The 19,653-nt window shown below is 40.6% G+C and overlaps 1 protein-coding gene across 1 annotated transcript in view; it reads left to right on the top strand.

Moving 5' to 3' along the window:
• tmem232 (transmembrane protein 232) overlaps nt 1-14,335 on the top strand; it is a 52,135-nt gene extending 37,800 nt beyond the window's left edge. Inside the window, exons 11-14 of the mRNA XM_033017412.1 lie at nt 1,763-1,935; nt 6,446-6,690; nt 10,643-10,736; nt 13,920-14,335. Of these exons, the coding sequence (XP_032873303.1) occupies nt 1,763-1,935; nt 6,446-6,690; nt 10,643-10,736; nt 13,920-14,021 (614 nt within the window). The 3' untranslated portion in view covers nt 14,022-14,335. The remainder of the gene's footprint in view (nt 1-1,762; nt 1,936-6,445; nt 6,691-10,642; nt 10,737-13,919) is intronic.
• The last annotated feature ends 5,318 nt before the right edge of the window (nt 14,336-19,653 follow it).

The raw sequence follows: 19,653 nt of genomic DNA, 5'->3' as shown, positions 1-19,653 counted from the left end.
TGCACTAGTAGGCTAATTAGCCACAGATTAGTACAGATCTTAGTTAATTTTAATTCTTGCATAGATCTAAGTTAAAATTAGTTAATTAGTATAGATCTCCACCTCAGATTGAAAACATGCTGCACCACAGAATGTTGGTCTGGAGAGTTTAAACCTACATTTTAAAATTCATGATTATTTTGTCCATCAATCATTATAGAATTTTATTTTCTCAGCTTCATTGCACCATGTTGCAGACTGTGCTTCTTTGATCATCCTGCATCTTGTGGTATGTGGTGCCCTTGACATACATACCTCCATCAGGACAGACAACCATATGGTGATGCCTGCGTCCCTGCAAGACAGACAGATTATGTCTCTCTCTCTCTCTCTCACTCACACAATCCCTCACTTCCATAGCTGCCTTTTATGCATCAGAGACTGCCATATGGATTTTAAATATTTGATAATTTCCCAGAGAATAGCATGACAATAACATGCATTCCAAGCTCTAAAGGTTGTTTCTATCATAGCTTTTTTGAGGGAGGAAATACGTTAAATGCTTACCCTTTGTTGCAGTATTCCCAAACTGATGCTAACATTACACACAATGAGGTTTTAAATGCTTTTATCTAGTTTCTAAGCAGCCATATCTTAAATCTTCAGATTGAACTTAAATGTAAGGAAGGTGTAAGCTCCATTCTTATGGTGCTGAATACTGGGTCAGGAGGTCTGCTGTAGATCACATAACACTGTCATGAGGTTTGGGGGTGTTAGTTAGGTTCTCCAAGTCACCAACTCACTGAGTCCTTAAACTGTTTCCTGTCTCCTCTGGATCGACTTGTGTCTCCATATTTAAATCAAGGCCACTCCATCTTGATGAAAGATCATCAATCTGAAGCATTCCCTGATTATTTGACATTTGACATTTGGATAATGTCCCAGCCATCAGTCAGACCCTTAACTTGATCAGCTCTCCAGTAGAAATTGATTTAAAAAAATTATAATGACATTTTAACAGTATCTTGCCGATGTCCCCGTCTTGACAATTTGATTTCAGCTCTTTGTACGCTTTCCCCCAGCCTCTCAACTCCCCAGGAATATTACATTTCTCATTTCTGAAACGTCAATAATATCAATGATTACTTTCAAATTCATCTATTCATGCTGGTCACGTCAGTCTATAAAATCTGTTGTGTTCATCTCCATCATCATGGGGTTAGTTATACTGTGAAAGACCTGTGGCAGAAAACAACTGATCAGTTTTGTGGGGCTACACCCTTGCACTGTCTGTCTCTTTGCCTGATATATATTAAATTCTACATTAACCCATTCAGCATTAGCCCATGAAAAATAAACTAAATCGATTATGGCATCTATTCAAATTATGATTGTTTGCATTCCAAAGCGGTTTAGTGGTTTCAGTTTTACGATTTCACTTAAATTGTCACTTCCATGCCCTGATATATTCACATTTATGTTAGCAAAGATGGATTTCTGTTCTTACTGTGTGATTTAATGGCATCTCAAAGCATTTAATTTCCTTCTAACATGTTATCATTTATTAGCATTTTATGCACGTAAATAATGCATCCTTTTTACTAGTTATACTTTGGATTTGACACTTTTAGTGATTTGGACACAAATCCTGTACATTTAAATGCTCTATCAAAATGCCAGGTTTTATCATTAAGATGCAGATTTATTTTTCTTGTATCCTGCAATCACCTTGCACATCACAAACATCATTGGAAGCAAAGGGAATAAATAATTTATCTTGCAGATCACAGCTGGTGGGTTCGCTATGGAGCATCATACAGTTTGGGAAAAATCTGTCATCTTCTTTATGGTGACAGAAATCGAGAAGGCATAAGGAATGCTGCTTGGAAAGCTCTACAGAAACATCAAACCGTGGAGCAAGACACTCGAGTGCTTGCAGCCATTAAAGTAGCTGAGGTAATTTCAGGTCAAAAGTCAAGAGTGCTTTATTGTCATTTGTTCTGAAATGGAACAATGAAATTCTTAATTTGAGCAGCACAACAGTTATATATAGTAATCTGTAATCACCATAATAAGCAACAAAAAAGTCCAGCATTATATATATATAATATATATATAATATACTAGACTAAGTGGGACCCGTTGGGTCCCAGCATCACACAGGAGGGCTGGTCATCCAACGCAATATTCCACCTCTCCACCAATTCTAATATTGGTGGCCAGTTGGGGGGGGGGCTTTCTGGAGCGCTAGTATGGGTGTTGTGGGCTGAAGGGACTGGTTTCCAGAGGACTAGTATGCAAATTGTGCGCCAAATGGATTCTTGGGCTGGCGTCTCAGTCAATCAAGCCTGTTGTGCTGGCAACTCACTCACTCACGGCTGGTAGTTGACTCACGGCTAATCCTTGAAATTCTATTTCAAGCAGGGTATAAGGCCGCCAAATTCAAGTGCAGTTTCTTACCACTTCTAGCAGGGTGCAAGGCCACCAAATTCAAGTGCAGTTTCATACCATTTGAAGTAGGGTGCAAAGCCACTAAAGACCGAGTCGTGACCTCTCCCTCCTCCATCTTGCAGAGACTGAGCCACACCCACATTTCCGGGTTTTATAACCCCTCCCCCCCCCCCCCAACCGGAAAAGGTGTGGCTTTCATGGAGTGATTGACAGGAGAGAGATTCTCAACATTTTTTTTTAAACTAAACACTTTTATTTTTCATTGATGGGAAGAATTCTCTGCACCTGCTCAGCGGAGGGGGACTGAGTAAGATGGCCAAAAATCACAGCCGTAAGTGGTAGTGTTTTATCTAAAATCAATATACAGTGCAAACAGGAAGTAAGTGCATTTACAGTAGTGCCTTTTAACTTCAAGCCAAAGCACACAAGCCATCATTTGCAGTAAGTAGTGCATTTCAACTTCATGCCACCATTTGCAGTAAGTGGTGCCTTTCAACTTCAAGCCAATGCACCCAAGCCACCATTTGCAGCAAGTAATGCCTTTTAACTTCAAGCCATTGCATCCAAGCCACCATTTGCAGTAAGTAGTGGCTTTCAACTTCAAACCACACCCAAGCCACACCCAAGCCACCATTAGCAGTAAGAGGTACCTTTCAACTTCAAGTCAAAGCTCCCAAGCCACCATTTGCAGTAATAGTGCCTTTCAACTTCATGCTACCATTAGCAGTAAATAGTGCCTTTCAACTTCAAGCCAATGCACCCAAGCCACCATTTGCAGTAAGTAGTGCCTGTCAACCTCATGCCACCATTTGCAGTAAGTAGTGCCTTTCAACTTCAAGCCAAAGCACCCAAGCCACCATTTGCAGTAAGTAGTGCTGTCAACCTCATGCCACCATTTGCAGTAAGTAGTGCCTTTCAACTTCAAGCCAAAGCACCCAAGCCACCATTTGCAGTAAGTAGTGCCTTTCAACTTCAATCCAAAGCTCCCGTCACCACTTGCAGTAAGTAGTGCCTTTCAACCTCATGCCACCATTTGCAGTGCCTTTAAACTTAATGCCAAAGCACCCAAGCTACAATTTGCAGTAAGTAGTGCCTTTCAACTTCAAGCCACACCCAAGCCATCATTTGCAGTAAGTAGTGCCTTTCAACTTCAAGCCACACCCAAGCCATCATTTGCAGTAAGTAGTGCCTTTCAACTTCAAGCCACACCCAAGCCATCATTTGCAGTAAGTAGTGTCTTTCAACTTCAAGCCACACCCAAGCCATCATTTGCAGTAAGTAGTGCCTTTCAACTTCAAGCCACACCCAAGCCATCATTTGCAGTAAGTAGTGCCTTTCAACTTCATGCCACCATTTGCAGTAAGTGGTGTCTTTCAACTTCAAGCCACACCCAAGCCATCATTTGCAGGAAGTAGTGCCTTTCAACTTCAAGCCATTGCACCCAAGCCACCATTTGCAGTAAGTAGTGCCTTTCAACTTCATGCCACCATTTGCAGTAAGTAGTGCCTTTCAAATTCAAGCCACCATTTGCAGTAAGTAGTGCCTTTCAACTTCGTCAAAGCTCCCAAGCCACCATTTGCAGTAATAGTGCCTTTCAACTTCAAGCCAAAGCTCCCAAGCCACCATTTGCAGTAAGTAGTGCCTTTCAACTTCAAACCAAAGCAACCAATCCACCATTTGCAGTAAGTAGTGCCTTTCAATTTCATGCCACCATTTGCAGTAAGTGGTGTATTTCAACTTCAAGCCACACCCAAGTCACCATTTGCAGTAAGTAGTGCCTTTCAACTTCAAGCCAAAGCAACCAAGCCACCATTTGCAGTAAGTAGTGCCTTTCAACTTCAAGCCAAAGCAACCAAGCCACCATTTGCAGTAATAGTGCCTTTCAACTTCAAGCCAAAGTTCCCAAGCCACCATTTGCAGTAAGTAGTGCCTTTCAACTCATGCCACCATTTGCAGTAAGTAGTGCCTTTCAATTTCAAGACACACCCAAGCCAAGCCAACCGGGGGGGGGGGGGGGGGCCGCGCTTTCTGGAGCACTAGTATGAACCATTTTCGAACCAATAGACATTTTTTTTGCAAGCTTTAGAACCAATAGAGACACTTTTTGCAAGCTTTAGAACCAATAGACATTTTTTGCAAGCTTTAGAACCAATACACATTTTTTGCAAGCTTTAGAACCAATACACATTTTTTTGCAAGCTTGAGAACCAATACACATTTTTTTGCAAGCTTTAGAACCAATAGACATTTTTTTGCAAGCTTTAGAACCAATAGTCATTTTTGTGCAAGCTTTAGAACCAATAGACATTTTTTTGCAAGCTTTAGAACCAATAGACATTTTTTTGCAAGCTTTAGAACCAATAGACATTTCTTTGCAAGCTTTAGAACCAATGGACATTTCTTTGCAAGCTTTAGAACCAATAGACATTTCTTTGCAAGCTTTAGAAGCAATAGACATTTTATTGCAAGCTTTAGAAGCAATAGACATTTTTTTGCAAGCTTTAGAAGCAATAGACATTTTTTGCAAGCTTTAGAAGCAATAGAGACACTTTTTGCAAGCTTTAGAAGCAATAGAGACACTTTTTGCAAGCTTTAGAACCAATAGAGACACTTTTTGCAAGCTTTAGAACCAATAGACTTTTTTTGCAAGCTTTAGAACCAATAGACTTTTTTTTGCAAGCTTTAGAACCAATATACTTTTTTTTGCAAGCTTTAGAACCAATAGACTTTTTTTGCAAGCTTTAGAAGCAATATACTTTTTTTTGCAAGCTTTAGAACCAATAGACTTTTTTTTGCAAGCTTTAGAACCAATAGACTTTTTTTTGCAAGCTTTAGAACCAATAGACTTTTTTTTGCAAGCTTTAGAACCAATAGACTTTTTTTTGCAAGCTTTAGAACCAATAGACATCTTTTTGCAAGTTTTAGAACCAATAGACATTTTTTTGCAAGCATTAGAACCAATAGAGACATATTTTTGCAAGCTTTAGAACCAATAGATACTTTTTTTTGCCAGCTTTAGAACCAATAGACATTTTTTTGCAAGCTTTAGAACCAATAGACATTTTTTTGCAATCTTTAGAACCAATAGACATTTTTTTTGCAAGCTTTAGAACCAATAGACACTTTTTTGCAAGCTTTAGAACCAATAGACACCTTTTTGCAAGGTTTAGAACCAATAAACACATTCTGCAAGCATTTTAGAACCACTAAGGGCACTTACATTTGCGTTGACATGTGTTCAGTGTTATTCACAGCTCAGAGAAACGTGACCCTCTGCCTTCCTCCATCTTGAAGAGACTGTGTGGCACAACACTTCCTGGTTTTATAGTCCCTCCCCCCTGCCGCCAGCGGGGGCAGCAGAGAGAACGGGGAATTTTGTAAAAACATTAATATCTCTGTCATTTTTAATCGACGGGAAAAATCCTCGGCACACATGTGGCGGAGGGGGGTTCTGAGCGAGGTGGCCAAAAATGACGGCCGTAGGTGGCGGCGTTCTCTCGGAAATTGCAGCACAGATGGCCAAAACCGGTCAAGAACAGACTTTTAGTAATATAGATATGTAAAGAATGTAAGGTGTTTTGAATATGCCTTCAATTACAAGTCTATACACTGATTCCCTTTCTAAGAGCGTTTCTGAACACCAGCCTGTACCCGACTGACTCACCCACTTGTGTTATGATCCTGGAATGAACCAGCAAATTCAAACAGGTTGAAAAAGTTATGAGAGTGACTTTTGACTACATGCCTTGAACAATATTCTATGCAGTCAATGAGTCTCAATTATAAATAACTACTGAATAAGATTTTTTTTTAAAGTGTACACACTTTCGATTCAGTATTAAAGGGCCTTCCCGTTTGACTGTCCCAATGGATGTGGGAGAGCTGCAGAAACCAAGGTCATAAATAATTAGAATTGCCGTATCTTTATTTTTGAGACCTTATTTGGTACTATTTGTACACAGATGATGCTTATCCATGTTTCACTTAATTCGTATTGGCATCCTTATTTTCCCAGGCAGAATTAAATGGTCCAATAAATCCTTTCATTAATGCAAACCCTAAGACTTCATCTCTCAAGCAATCGGTATCATTTTGCACTCTGGGTTGGCGAATTGCAAGTGTTTTGTCTCAGCTTTGCCTGCCTCCAGTGGTTCCTTACATTCCTTTGCCTCGATTGTTGCCACAAAGACCCACTCGTTCCAGACCTCCACTTAAGAGAAAAGAGAATGTCAACAAAAGAATTGTACGTCTTCCCCTCAGGTAAGTACAAATTTTATACAATGATTTAAAAATCTGATAATAAAAATAAAGCTCCATTATTTTACATCAGTAGTTGTCACAATTAGGAACTGAAAGTATTGGATGGGCAAAGACTGACACAAGTTTCTTTCTTTAAAACTTCCTTGAACTTAACATGCCTTAAACATATCTCTGGAATTCTCTGCCACAGAAGGTAGTTGAGGCCAGTTCATTGGCTATATTTAAGAGGGAGTTAGATGTGGCCCTTGTGGCTAAAGGGATCAGGAGGTATGGAGAGAAGGCAGGTACAGGATACTGAGTTGGATGATCAGCCATGATCATATTGAATGGCGGTGCAGGCTCGAAAGGCCGAATGGCCTACTCCTGCACCTAATTTCTATGTTTCTATACATCTCAACATTTACTATCGCCATTATGTGATGAGAGACAGAAGAAGACACAATGGAATCAGGGTGGAAAATGCTCATAAATGCTTAATATGCCATTTAAGAGGCTTTTAGAAAGGCACATTGATATTCAGTGAATGAAGGGATACAGATCATGTGCAGCAGAGGAGATTAGCTTAACTTGGCATCATATTTGGACGAAGGGTTTGCTCCTGTGCTGTACTGTTCTATGTTCCAAATATAAATGTCATATACATCACAAGAGTTGTTGGCAGGAATTTACAAAGGAAGACAAAAGAGAGCAATTTTTGAGAATAACGCTAGATTCAGGAGGTGACCAATTGCAAGTTATTGAGTTGCCCAGTCAAACATTAAATCTTGAGAATGAATCATTAAGGATTGTACCTGCAATCAGCATCACCAAGGACATGATTTGGAAATTATTACGGATGGAAACCAATGAAAAAATTATTGGATGGATTAAGATTCAGAAAAGAAGTAAAACTGTTAGGAATCCTTCCAAAGTTATCATGAAATTACAACAAAATATCAACAATTATTTAGAGTTTAGAGATATAACACGGAAACAGGTCCTTCAGCGCACACTGACCAACTATCACCCCATGCACTAACACTATCCTACACATTAGGGACAATTTTACCGAAGCCAATTCACTTACAAACCTGTATGTCAGTGGAGTGTGGGAGGAAATCAGAATACCCAGACAAAACCCATGCGGTGACAGGGAGAACGTACAAACTCCGTACTGTCAGCATCTGAGGTCAGGATCAAATCCGGGTCTCTGGTGCTGTAAGGCAGCAACTCTACCCGTGCGCCACTGTGATGCCCCAATTCCTTTTCCTACAGATGCTGCTCAACCCACTGAGTTCCTTCAGCAGATAGTTTGGTGTTGTAGAATACTAAAGTGGTTAGCTAATACATTGACACAATCTTTATGTCATGACTATTATGTCGATGAGATTGTTTTTACTCAGGGAAATCAATAGCGATTTAAGCTGGAAAAAACAGGCGATCTAGAGCCCAAGGACAGTTCAAGATCATGGAATATCTCCAATTTGTTGCAATCCTTATCCACATTTATAGTGTCTCAAATCGTCTGTCTAATTACTTTTGAGGGTCTTTGGAGATTGAGCCAGGAGTGATCCTACCAGATGTACAATAGTCAAGATGACAAAAGCCTCAATCAGAACATTTTCCCCAGGGTGGAATTGTGAAGGATTAGAGGGTATAGCTTTAAGATGACAGAGGCAAAGTTTAAACAAGATACGTGGAGTAGGTTTTTATTCACACAGACAATGGTGGGTGCCTAGAATATGTTGCCAGGGTGGTGGTGGATGCAGATATAATAGTGGCATTAAAGAAGATTTTAGATAAGCATGTGTATATGTAAGGAATGGAGAAATATTGACCATGTGAGGCAGAGGAGATTAGATTACCTTGGTATCATGTCCTATATGTAGGTATGTTGCAAAGCCTACCTGAAGCGTCGCTGAATATCTGTCGCTGCGGGTGTGCGCGATTTTGGCGCCGTTTAGAGGGGGGCGGGTTTAAAACGCGATTTTCTCTAAGCTGTTCCAATCGAAAATGTTCAGCCTAGTTAATTATTAACGAAAAATCGCTGGAAACCCCGTCGCAAAAGCTATTATTAGGTTTAAAGGCCTTGAATAATAGTTATAGTAGTTTAAAAAGCAATCTTTAAACCCGCGAGCGTCAGCAACCGCAGGGTCTCATAAAGAAAATAGCAGAAGTTAGGTTGTATATTTTTACATTCAAAAGGGCTTCTAAAGATCCTTTTATACAAAATTTAATATTGCGAGTAGCTCAATTTGGGCCCATTATATCGCGCAGTATTTTTCTCGGCATTTGAGGCACAAATCTACCGCAATGTGAACGTTCTAAACCAGCGCGTTCCACAGGATCCCGCTAGAAAGCTGATTTAAATGGGCATTTATTTACAGCAATTGAACACTGAATTCCTTCCATTTGGCCTATAAATTAATGTAAATGAGATTTTAAAATCATGTTTTATTGTGAATTATTTGTGAATATTATTTGGACATTTAGGCTATTTAAAAATGTTAATCATTTATTAAGAAATGGATAGATGTTGAGATCTAGTAATTGAAGTCTGAAATTAGCTACAATTAGGTAACTAACTAATTATATGCTTTAATTTCAGGTCATCCAAGTAAGATGATTTTATATTTGTTTCAGAATGCTTCAATCTATGATAACTGAAAATTTCATTCAGTTCTCTTAATTTTTAAGAAAGTTATGGGCTTTTGACTGTTCACGATCACAACTTTTTTGTTATGTCCATAGAAAATCAATAGGGAACAAGATGCTCATTTCCGAGTATGAAAATGGCCATAACTTTTTAAATACTTGAGATATGAAAGTGAATTAGATGTCAAATTAAACTTATTTTTATGCTTTATCTGATGGGATAAATTACAGACTTGATTTTTAAAATCTCAAAATTTTGTAACATTGCTACTATATGTCTCATTAGTCACCTCAGCTTCATGGCACTGCAGAAGAGAACTGTTTAAAGCAGTCACTAATGTGCATATGTTGATTAAATAGAAATTCCGTTTATTCTGATATCTGAAAATATTCTATAGTTATTTTTAACATTTATGAAAGGGCACTTCCTGATTCTCCCATTAAATGGTCGGTGTATAAGTAGCTATTAAAGAAAAAACCCATCCCCATGTTTCCTCGGTGTGCGGCAGTTTTGGACTTGCTCCCGCTCTCCCCAAACAGAACAAGGATAGAGTTCCCCTGGTCCTTACCTTTCTCCCCACCAGACTCTGCATTCAACACATCATGTTCCGACATTTCCGTCACTTCCAACGTGATCTCGCCATGAGTCACATCTTCCGATCCCAACCAATTTCTGTAGAGACTACTCCCTCCACCACTCCTTAGTTCGCCAAATCATCCTCACCGATAATGCCCCCCTCCTCAGGTACTTTGCCCAGCAACTGCAGGAGAAGTAACATCTGCCAGTACACCTTCTCCCTCACATCCTTCCAGGGACTCCAGCAGCCCTTCCAGGTAAGACAGAGTTTCACACTCACCTCCTATAACCACATCTACTGCATTTGGTGCTCCCAATGTGGCATCCATTACATCATCGAGACCAAGCATAGACCAGATGACCGTTTCGCTCAATATTTTTATTCTGACATTCTAATTTTGACTTTGGCCATCGTGGATGAAAATAACATTGATGCAATTATGTCTTTTCATGTGAATCTCATTTTGCATTTAGGATCACATGAAATGATAACCAAACAAGAAGTGTGAAGCACGAATCAATATGGTTTTATAGTTACTTCTACAATAAAATCAATTCAAATATACGGAGAAGTTTGTTTTAAATTTATGTCTATTTTAACAAATGAGTTCACCTCTAATCGAAATGTCACAGTTTAAGCAAAGTTATTTTTTTTTTGTGGTGCTAATTACTTTGCAGAACTTTTGTGTTTTTTTATATGTGAGTTGTTAATTTAACTCTAAATGTCATGTTTTATTGCAGCCAAGAAATAATGTTGGCACAAGCTGGTAAACATTCATTACCCGATTTCAATACTCGCACAGACTTTGATCTGCGAAGGATTGTGGAAGATCAGGTAAATCTGCTTCTTGTTGAGGTGAAATGTGTTAGAGTTGCACTGCTAAAATCTGACAGCAAGAAGTGTTGTTTAAAATAACATATTTGTTTCTAAGAAGGCCATGAAGTTGAGGGGGATGGGGGGTGGGATAGAGAAAATAGATTCACCTTTGAGCCTCTTTCCATGTATTTTTTTAGAGATAGCATGGAAATAGGCCCCTTCAGCAACACATTGACCATCAATCAGTTCACACTAGGTCTATGTTATCCCACTTTCTCATCCACTCCCTACACATTAGGGGCATTTCCCAGAAACCAATTAACTTACAAACCCGCACGTCTGGACGTGGGAGAAAGCCTGTCACAAGGAGAACTTGTGCAACTCCACACTGACAGCACCCAAAGTCACTTTTGAACCCGGGTCTCTGGCACTGTGAGACAGCAGCTTTACCAGTTGTCCTATCAGTGCATGTGTATTACCAGCGTTCTACTGACCACAGCATATTCAGTCCCACACTGGAGTCAAATATACAGAGGTCTGCTAAATTGGCAGCTGCAACCCATGCATGACCTTGTTTTGTTGGACATGTAATTTCTAAAGAATCTAAGTATGATTGATGAAATATTGTAGAACATCATAGAACAAATGCGGTGCGATTTAAAATGGAACCAAATGCAATATTGATATTATTGAGAAGCTAAAATCCTCTACTCATGTGAAATATTCAAGACTGAATTCTAACAAGAAAATCTAGAGTCATTATATGTCCCAGGTCTGCACACATAGGCACAGAAGTTGCCATTTTGCCATTTATTAATTACTGATCTGTATTCCAGCTACAGGCATTGTCCTTCCATCCATTTACTCTCTTATCAATCGAAGATCATTACATTTAATCTTGGGATTTCAATCTTCCTGAGAAGAGATATCCTTGATCTTCCTGAGAAGAGATATCCTAGTTTCACAAAAAGGTGTATCCTGTTTTACCCACTAAATTGTCACAAACCAAGTTTAAGCATCTTTAACCCTTTAAGGTGGCTATAATTCTGCTCACCATTAATAATACCCTGCTTTTCTGGGGTTTTTTTTCTGCCAAGGTGGATTACTTTACTGTTTTCTATTTTGTATTCCATCTATTAAGTTGTCACCTATTTGCATAGCCTGGGTATATCTCTTTGAAATGCATAAAAACCATAGTTTCGAGAAATTTGAAATAAAACCAGCAAATGCTGGAGATATTCCGCAGTTCAGACTGTCTCAAGATATATCCCTCCAGGTTTCCACATCCTCCTCACATCCTCCCCCACGGGCACCCAGCTTTGTATCAACCCTGAATATATCAACTTTGTCCCCACCATCCAAGACATTGAAACCAATCATTAATCCTGTATATCACCTCCCAATATCATATGCTCGAATTTTATTTGATAGCTTTGTGCAGCAGCTTACTAATGAATAAATGTTGCTGGATAGAACTAGCAACACCTTTTTCCATCACTTTGCAAATGAGTGAAAGCAGACTGGCCAGGCAGTAATTAGACATTTACATTTGTTCCACTTTTTTTGAACAGGGCAATTTGCAACATTACGAGTGATTGACAGTGCTAGGGCCATTTTTCATTCAGGAGCTTAAGCTATTGAACAAATTAATATTGTTGATGAGAAAAACAGCATGTAAATTGTGTTGAGGGACAGTATTTTTGCTGTGATTAACTCCACTCTAGCAAGGAGGATGTTGGAAGGCCAAGCACTGCAGTAAGGGGTTGACAAGGGGGTTGGTATATTATATTTTTGTTTTCCTATTCCTGTGCCCACATTTCTCAAGCATTTTGCTGTGTGAAACAATAATACAGATTGTACCATTTGACACCGGATTCCTACAAGTCACCCAAAATGTTTGTATTTTCTCACTGCAGATTTAAATAAATCAGAAACTTACACATTCCCAATGTCATTATTATTTTTGTCCATTAAATTGTATTTTGTGTCTTTTCATCCCTTTTTGAAAGTTTCTACCTGAGGCCTCTATCAAATATTTGGATTTGGCAAAAATTGTTGGGGAATGTGCAATGTGGAAACAGGCCCTTCAGCCCAACTTGCCCACACCGACCAACATTTCCCATCTACACTAGTCCCATCTGCCTGCATTTAATAATAATAATAATAAATTTTATTTATTGGGCACCTTTCAGACATCTCAAGGACACCTTACATAGGTTAACAGGAAATATAAACATATAATCAGAATAAAATAAATAATAAAGACATCACAGAAGCACAAATTAAAAACAGAATTCAGTCCAAAAACAAAAATCAAAAACACAATGTGAAGGGCATTTGGCCCATATCCCTCTAAACCGTGTACCTGTCTAAATGGTTTTTAAACGTTATGATAGTACCTGCCTCAACTACCTCCTCCGGCATATACCTACCACCCTTGGTGTAAAAAAGTTACCCCTCACGTGCCATTAAATCTTTACCCCCTCACCTTATACTTATGTCCTCTGGTACTCTATTCCACAACTGAGAAAGAGCCTCTATGCATTTACCCGATCTATTCCTCTCATAATTTTGTACACCTTCCTAAGATCACCTCTTATCCTCCTGCACAACAAGCTATAGTGTCCTAGCTTGCTCAGCCTTTTCCTACAGCTCAGACCCTCGAGTCCTGGCATCATCTTTGTAAATCTTCTCTTCATCTTTTCCTGCTTGACAACATCTTTCCTATAACATGGTGTCCAAAACTGAACACAATACTCAAAATGTGGCCTCATCATTGTCTTATGTAACTACAACATGATCTCCCAACCTCTAACTCAATACTGACTAATGAAGGCCAAGATGAAAGCCTTTTTGACCACCCTATCCACCTGTGATACCACTTTCAAGGAACTATATATTTGCACTCCTAGATCCCTCTGCTCTGTAACACTCCCAGAGCCCTACCATTCACTGTGTAATTCTGCCCATGTTAGACGTCCAAAAAATGCAACGCCTCACATTTCTCTGTATTAAATTCCATCAACCATTCCTCAGCCCACCTGGCCAATCGATCAAGATCCTCCTGCAATTTTTCACAACCATCTTCACTATCTACAAAGCACCCACTTTGTGTCATCTGCAAACATTAATATGTCTATTTTTCCTTTCATTATATTGAATGTTTTACATTTTTCTGCATTTCCCTTCTATGTCCAACAGTGGAGAAAATACCTCTGTAATAAATTGGAAGAAGGAGAAAGGAACAGGCAGCTACAATTACAAGAAAACCATCAACTTTATGTAGAGGGAATAGACACTTGAAACTAACATCAACTGCAAATTCTTGTTTGATGGAAAATCTCAAGGCATCAATGTGTGTCCTTGCTATCATCACTTTGTTAGACGAGGGAACAGTGTCATGAAATGAAATGCTTATTCTCGCCCTCCATTTTTTTCTGACATTCTGATAGAATTCATTAAAACAAAGAAGCAACTGGAACGTTTGGAAATCCAATTAACATTAGTACTCACATGCTCTGAAAACTCCTGTATTCTTTTGAAAGAATATATTCTTAAACCCTAACAATAAAATGTTATGTTACTAATCTGGAACAATGATAATCAATGTGATTAATTTTAGTTATAATCCATCTGTTGATTACATTTAGTCATGAGACATTCTTTAGTAGGTTATCACAGTATGCTTCTAGATTTAAATTTTGTTTTTTTAATTGTGATCAATTCATTCCTTGGTGCAGGTATTGTTGACAAGGTGACACCATGTTATGGGAAAGATGTTGTTAACCTTTTCCTGTAGCTCAGACCCTCGAGTCCTGGCATCATCCTTGTAAATCTTCGCGGTTGTCCTGCGTTACAAGGAGAAGGCAAAAGAATGGGGTTAGGAGGGAAAGATAGAACAGCCATGGTTGAATGGCGGAGTATGGGGTGAATGGCCTAATTCTATTCATATCACTTATGACCTAATGTTTTAGAAAGAACTGCAGATACACCACCTTAATCACAATTGTCCTGTGGTTGTTTTGTGTCAAATTTCGTTCAGATTGATGTTATATTTCATGCTAATGACATTTTTAGATTTACAAAACCCCAATTTAAGAAACATTTCTTCCCTGTGCTTACAGCTATGACGTCACAATAGGATTGTAGCCCTGCTCGCAACATTGTTGCTATCCAAGTACACCGAGTCCTGCTAGCAGGGCTACAATCCCATTGTGATGTCATAGCTGTCAGCAAAAATGTTAGCGCTATCGTATACCGTTTTGGCGTTGTTCCGCAAGCACATACGGATAGATAGATAGATAGATAGATAGATAGATAGATAGATAGATAGATAGATAGATAGAAACAAGATGAGAGTTTTACAAATATATAGATAACAAGTCTGCACTTCATACTGTGAAGCAGAACTAATTATCATTACTGCTGCAATCCCTACAATGATTAAGTATTTGTTCTAAAAAGCAAAAATATGACACTTCCATATCCAATGTTAACCTTCACTATACTGTAAGGGAGTCCAGAACCAGGGGCCACAGTTTAAGAATAAGGGGTAAGCCATTTAGAACCGAGACGAGGAAACACTTTTTCTCACAGAGAGTCTGTGGAATTCTCAGGGCGGTGGAGGCCGGTTCTCTGGATACTTTCAAGAGAGAGATAGATAGGGCTCTTAAAGATATCGGAATCAGGTGATATGGGGAGAAGGCAGGAACGGGGTACTGATTGAGGATGATCAGCCATGAACACATTGAATGGCGGTGCTGGCTCAAAGGGCCGAATGGCCTACTCCTGTCTATTGTCTATAGTTCCAACCTTAACCCCATTTTTAAGCTAACTCAACCAGCTCAAAGGTATGAACCTGGAACTTACTGCAACATGGGATGAGCATCTGGATGATTGAAGGGAGAATAATTGGGGAAAGAAGCAAGAGTTACAAGAGTGGTCTAGAGTTTCTGGGATGGGTGGAGGGAATGTTGGTTTGACTTTCCTCAGCAGTAGGAGCTATTTTTTTTTCTGGACATCCGGTGGCGCTGTTGCTAGCTGTCTCCGCCCACGGTCTGGCTGCCTTTTTTAAAATTTTGTTATGTTTAGAGTGTTTATTTAGAGGTATTTTATGTGGGGGGTAGGGTAAGGGGGAAACCGTCCTTCAGTTGCTTCCTGGCGAGGATGCGGCTATTATCCGAGTCGCGTCCTCGCCCCCCTCCTCGCGGCCTACCAGCTGGATTGGCGCAGCCTTTCCTGTCGGACCGGACCAGAGCTTCAGCAGCGGCGGCGAGGCGCTGGAAACATCGCGGAGCGGGTGAGGCCCTTCCTGGGATCGTCGCTTGGAGCTCCGGAGTGTTGGGCCGCTGCTCCAACATCGCGGAGCTGTGGGTGCAGAGCTCCCAGCGCGGGCGGCGCTGACTTTAACATCGCGGAGTTCTGGGATCCTTTGCCGGGGGTCGCCAGCGCAAATTTCCGCCCAGCGCCACTTGTGGACATCGGGAGCCGCGGACTCCGGTGGAAGGTGGCCGATGAGAGGTCCCCGGTGAGAGGGCCTGAACATCGGGCCGCCCGTAGCGGCGACTACTGGGTGCTCAGGAGGCCCCGACCACGGGTGAACATTGGGGAACATCGGCGAGGAGGTTGACTGGACTTTGGCTCCTCCCCTCACAGTGGGGAACTTTGGTGCCGCTGTGGGGATGTTTGTGTTGTGGATTACTGTGTTCTGTGTTTTGTGTTTATTTAATTTAATTTTTTTTGTATGACTGTAAGGGGGAAAATAATTTTGTTGTCTCTTCATTGAAGACAATGACAATAAATTAAATCAAATCAAATCAAATCAAATCAAATATTTCTCTCGGTGGGTTCCTGGTTTGACCATTTAAAATTGACCATTAACTTTCATTGGAGTTTGTTTTTCCTCAGGGCAGAATGATCTAGAAGTACGGGCGCAGGTTTAAGGTGAGCAGGGAAAAACTTAAAGGAGGGGTGTGTTTTTCCACATAGAAGGTGGTAATTACCTGGAATGAGGTAAAACCCTTATAGCTTTCATTCACACCTTGCTTTATCCAAACATAAATTTTATTCAATAATTATTCACCATCGTTAACACACCATTTTTGTTCTTTCCCTATTCTCCTAGTCCTTAAAAATTGTTAATCATAGAATCACAAAATAATACATCACAGAACAGACCCTTTTGGTCCACCTCATCTATGCCAACCATGATGCCTGTTTATGCTGCCACTATTTACCAGCATTAGGCCGGTATTCCTCCACACCTTTCCTGTCCAGGCACCACCATTGGCCCTCACCACATCCATGGGCGCTCTCAGGCTGGGTCAATTACTTTGAAGGTCCCAACCTGCTCAGACAGCTGTGGACCGGAGACATTGACTGCATCATACTTCACCTCTTCCCCTGGCTTGATACTGCCTGCTCCAATTGCTCCCCCTTGAGAGATTCACCTGGGTCCTACTGCTCCTCCAATTGCCTAAAAATCAGGGACTTTAATACCAACACTGTTGGATCCTGCTGCCCTTCTCCCCATGCTAACAATGCCACTTCTACTACTCCCACTCCTACACCATCCTGCACAACCCCCTCATCTCTGAACCCCTATCCCGCCTCGACAATATCTCTTCCAGGCACTCCGCCCCATCCTGCCCCCCTCAGAGTCTGGATCTGACCCCAGCCCTAACCCCTTTTAGGTTTTTAACATCCCCCCCATTCACAATACAGTGGTCTGTCCTCAGCAGAGGCCTTACCTAAGCACCTGTAGTGCAACACCTCAATGAGTTCGGAGCTCATCATAAAGTTGCTCTCTTCTTCCGCTGCCTCCTCCTTCAAACCTTTTTCATTTTCAAGGAGTCCTCGCCTCCCGGTGACGACCCTGTGTCTAACATTCCTCTTCCTCATGGACTCCCCCTGCTGGCCGACTCTCGCTGGACCCTTTTATTTACAATTGCCCGCATGACATCAAGCATCTTGACTTCTCCATGTGTCTCACTCACTCCAATCTCACCCCCTCTGAATGCACAGCCCTCTCCTCACACAGTAATAATCCCAATATTGGTATCAAACCTGCTGACAAGGGAGTTGTTGTTGTAGTTTTCAGGCTAACTTCTACTGTGATGAGGCGAGGCACCAACTCTCATACAGCTCCTCATTCCCTACCCCTTGACCATGATCATGAAGCCACATTATCCCAGACTGTTACTGATCTCATCACCTCTGCCAATCTACCCTTCACACTATCTCTTTCCCAAAATCCATATACAGGACTGCCCTGGCAGACTCATTGATTTTGCCTGCTCCTGCCCCACTGAATCATCACCGAATATTTCCCGCCTACCTCAGAGACACCTTGCACATCTTTCAAACGTCAATAACTCAATTGCTACGCCCCATCTCCTCATCTGTACCATGGACATCGCCCCTTTACACCTCCATCCACAACCATGATGGTTTCAGGGCTCTTCAGTTCTTCCTTGAACTGAGACCCAATCAGTTCCCCTGTATCAACAATCTCCTATGTGAGGTGGAACATGTCTTCACACTAAATTTCTCTTTTGACTCCACTCACTTTCTTCAAGTTAAAGGTGTAGCCATGAGCATTTCCGTGGGTCCCAGCCGTGTCTACCTTTTTGAAGGTTGTTTCAAACGGTCCTTGTTGCAAATGAACATTGGCACTGTCCATTAACTCTTTTTCTGATACATTAGTTGAGTTTATTGCCACGTGTACCAATGTACTTTGAAAAGCCTTTGTTGCATGCTAACCTTCTATCCAGAAAGGTTTTCTATTATTTATCCTCTCTGCATTCTTTACCATTGTGTGTACTTCAATCAGTCCTTTCTTCAGCCCCTGTTCCAAAGAAAATAAACCCAACCAAACCAGTCTCACATAACCAATAACTAAAATGATCCATCTCATGCAACATTCTGGTCAGACATCTTTACACCCTTTCCAGTACAATTAAGTCTTTCCGAAACTGGGGTGGTCAGACTGTGTACAGTACGCCAACTATAGACTAAGCAATATTTTATAAAGTCAAGTTGTAAGCCTCCATGTTTTCATTTACCATTCCCCAGCTAATGAAGACAGTTAACCCATATGCCTTCTTTAGCACCTTCAGGGATCCATACACCAAGGTTCCTCTGTTTCATAATCCACCAAAGTCCCTACCATTCACTCTATATGTCCTTTCCTTATTTGCTCTCCCAAAGTGCATCATTGCTGTGAGGAGGTACCCTCCTCATTATCAACACCACCACCAGTCTTCAAGTCATCTCCAAACTTACTAGTGATGCCTATAGTGAGATATATCCAAATTATTGATGTTGGAGAACATTGCCACACTAATTTCAAAATCTGTAACCCATTGGAAACTCATATTCACAGCGATGACAGTCTAAGCACGTTTGCCTCCATGTTTATCTTGCACAACCTCAGTCTAAACTACAGATTTTCATGAAAACTGCTTGTGATTGAGATATTTGTTTGTTGCATTATTACGGGTGCAGATGTGTATTGATAGATTTGGCCGATCATTCTAAACTGAAAAATCTGGCAGACTTCACAATGTGATTGCTTAAAGACATGCTACTGCTAATGGTGTTCACCATCTGGTTTAGTTCAGAAAGGATGGGTTACAAGCTCACCACAGATCCCTGTGCCAAGTTCCTTCATGTTCTGTCAGACTGAGGTTTGGTTTCTGGCAGGCTTTCCAATGCTCAAATCATTTTGTTGTGTTTACCCTTCAGCCTTGTTGCCTGGTCCACAGCTGTTCAGATTCTGCATTAGCCAAGAGGTCAAACACATGCTCAGTTCAGCTTTCGCAAAGAGCCAACTCATTTATTCCAAGGGCAGGAACAATATTCTAGCTTCACATTTCCAATTTCTGGCCTCTCAGTTCTTTTGACATTTAAAGGCAAAGTTATCTTTTCTAAGGTA

The sequence above is a fragment of the Amblyraja radiata genome, chromosome 3, assembly GCF_010909765.2.
Source record: "Amblyraja radiata isolate CabotCenter1 chromosome 3, sAmbRad1.1.pri, whole genome shotgun sequence".
NCBI classification, from domain to species: domain Eukaryota; kingdom Metazoa; phylum Chordata; class Chondrichthyes; order Rajiformes; family Rajidae; genus Amblyraja; species Amblyraja radiata.
Note: the sequence above shows the minus strand (reverse complement) of the source record. Positions and strands in the feature narration are given on the sequence as shown.